Consider the following 827-nt stretch of genomic DNA (forward strand, 5'->3'; position numbering starts at 1 on the left):
GAGAGAGAGAGAGAGAGAGAGAGAGAGAGAGAGAGAGAGAGAGCGCACTGAAGCGGTGGTGCACATCTTATATCGGGAAGTTACAATTTATCCGTGGACAGTTACCGCAAACGTTCGTTAAAGTTCCGCGGAGTTCCCAGAGACAGAAGCAGATGGGGTGGACGAAGTGCGCCGGTTGAAACCCGCGGTTAACTTCGATTAACTTACGGGAACGGTCTTACGGGAATCGTTCCCGACTTCCGTGACGGAGAACATGGCAACCTGCTTCGTCCGTTCGCTGCTTTTCCGTTTATCGATATTCCCTCTTATTTCGCCGTGTCCCACGCGACAGAGTGACAGTGTACGTGTGTATATGTGTGTGTGTGTATAACTCTTCTAATATTTGCGCAATCTTTTTCGATGCCTGTCCTCACAGCATTGGCAGCGCTGGCGGGCAGCCAGCTCCGTACGAGCAATACGAACCGACAGCAACCGGCGGCGAACAATCAGACGCACGAGATGACCGTGCCAAACGAGCTGATCGGTTGCATCATCGGCAAGGGCGGCACCAAGATCGCAGAGATCCGTCAGATCTCCGGCGCCATGATCCGGATCAGCAACTGCGAGGAGAGGGAAGGCGGAGCGACGGATCGCACTATCACCATAACTGGGAATCCGGACGCTGTAGCGTTGGCGCAGTATCTCATCAACATGAGGTGAGTACCAAACCACATGGGGGGGCCCCGCGACTCTCGCGCGGCCTTGTACGTGTGAAAAACGACTCAACAAACCGTTTACCTACTACCCCCTCGGGAACGGTCGTTCCCTCTTGCCCCCCCCCCCCCCCC

The 827-nt window shown here is 55.4% G+C and overlaps 1 protein-coding gene across 6 annotated transcripts in view; it reads left to right on the forward strand.

Annotated features, from left to right (window-relative positions):
• Window positions 1–827, forward strand: part of LOC116852000 (poly(rC)-binding protein 3) — a 158,769-nt gene that overhangs the window by 135,488 nt on the left and 22,454 nt on the right. For all 6 annotated transcript variants that reach the window (XM_032831949.1, XM_032831951.1, XM_032831948.1 and 3 more), the window contains one exon: window positions 416–695. In XM_032831949.1, coding sequence (XP_032687840.1) covers window positions 416–695 — 280 coding nt within the window. The remainder of the gene's footprint in view (window positions 1–415; window positions 696–827) is intronic.

The sequence above is a fragment of the Odontomachus brunneus genome, unplaced genomic scaffold, assembly GCF_010583005.1.
Source record: "Odontomachus brunneus isolate Ranch 3 - 2012 unplaced genomic scaffold, Obru_v1 Obru_scaffold_199, whole genome shotgun sequence".
NCBI lineage: Eukaryota > Metazoa > Arthropoda > Insecta > Hymenoptera > Formicidae > Odontomachus > Odontomachus brunneus.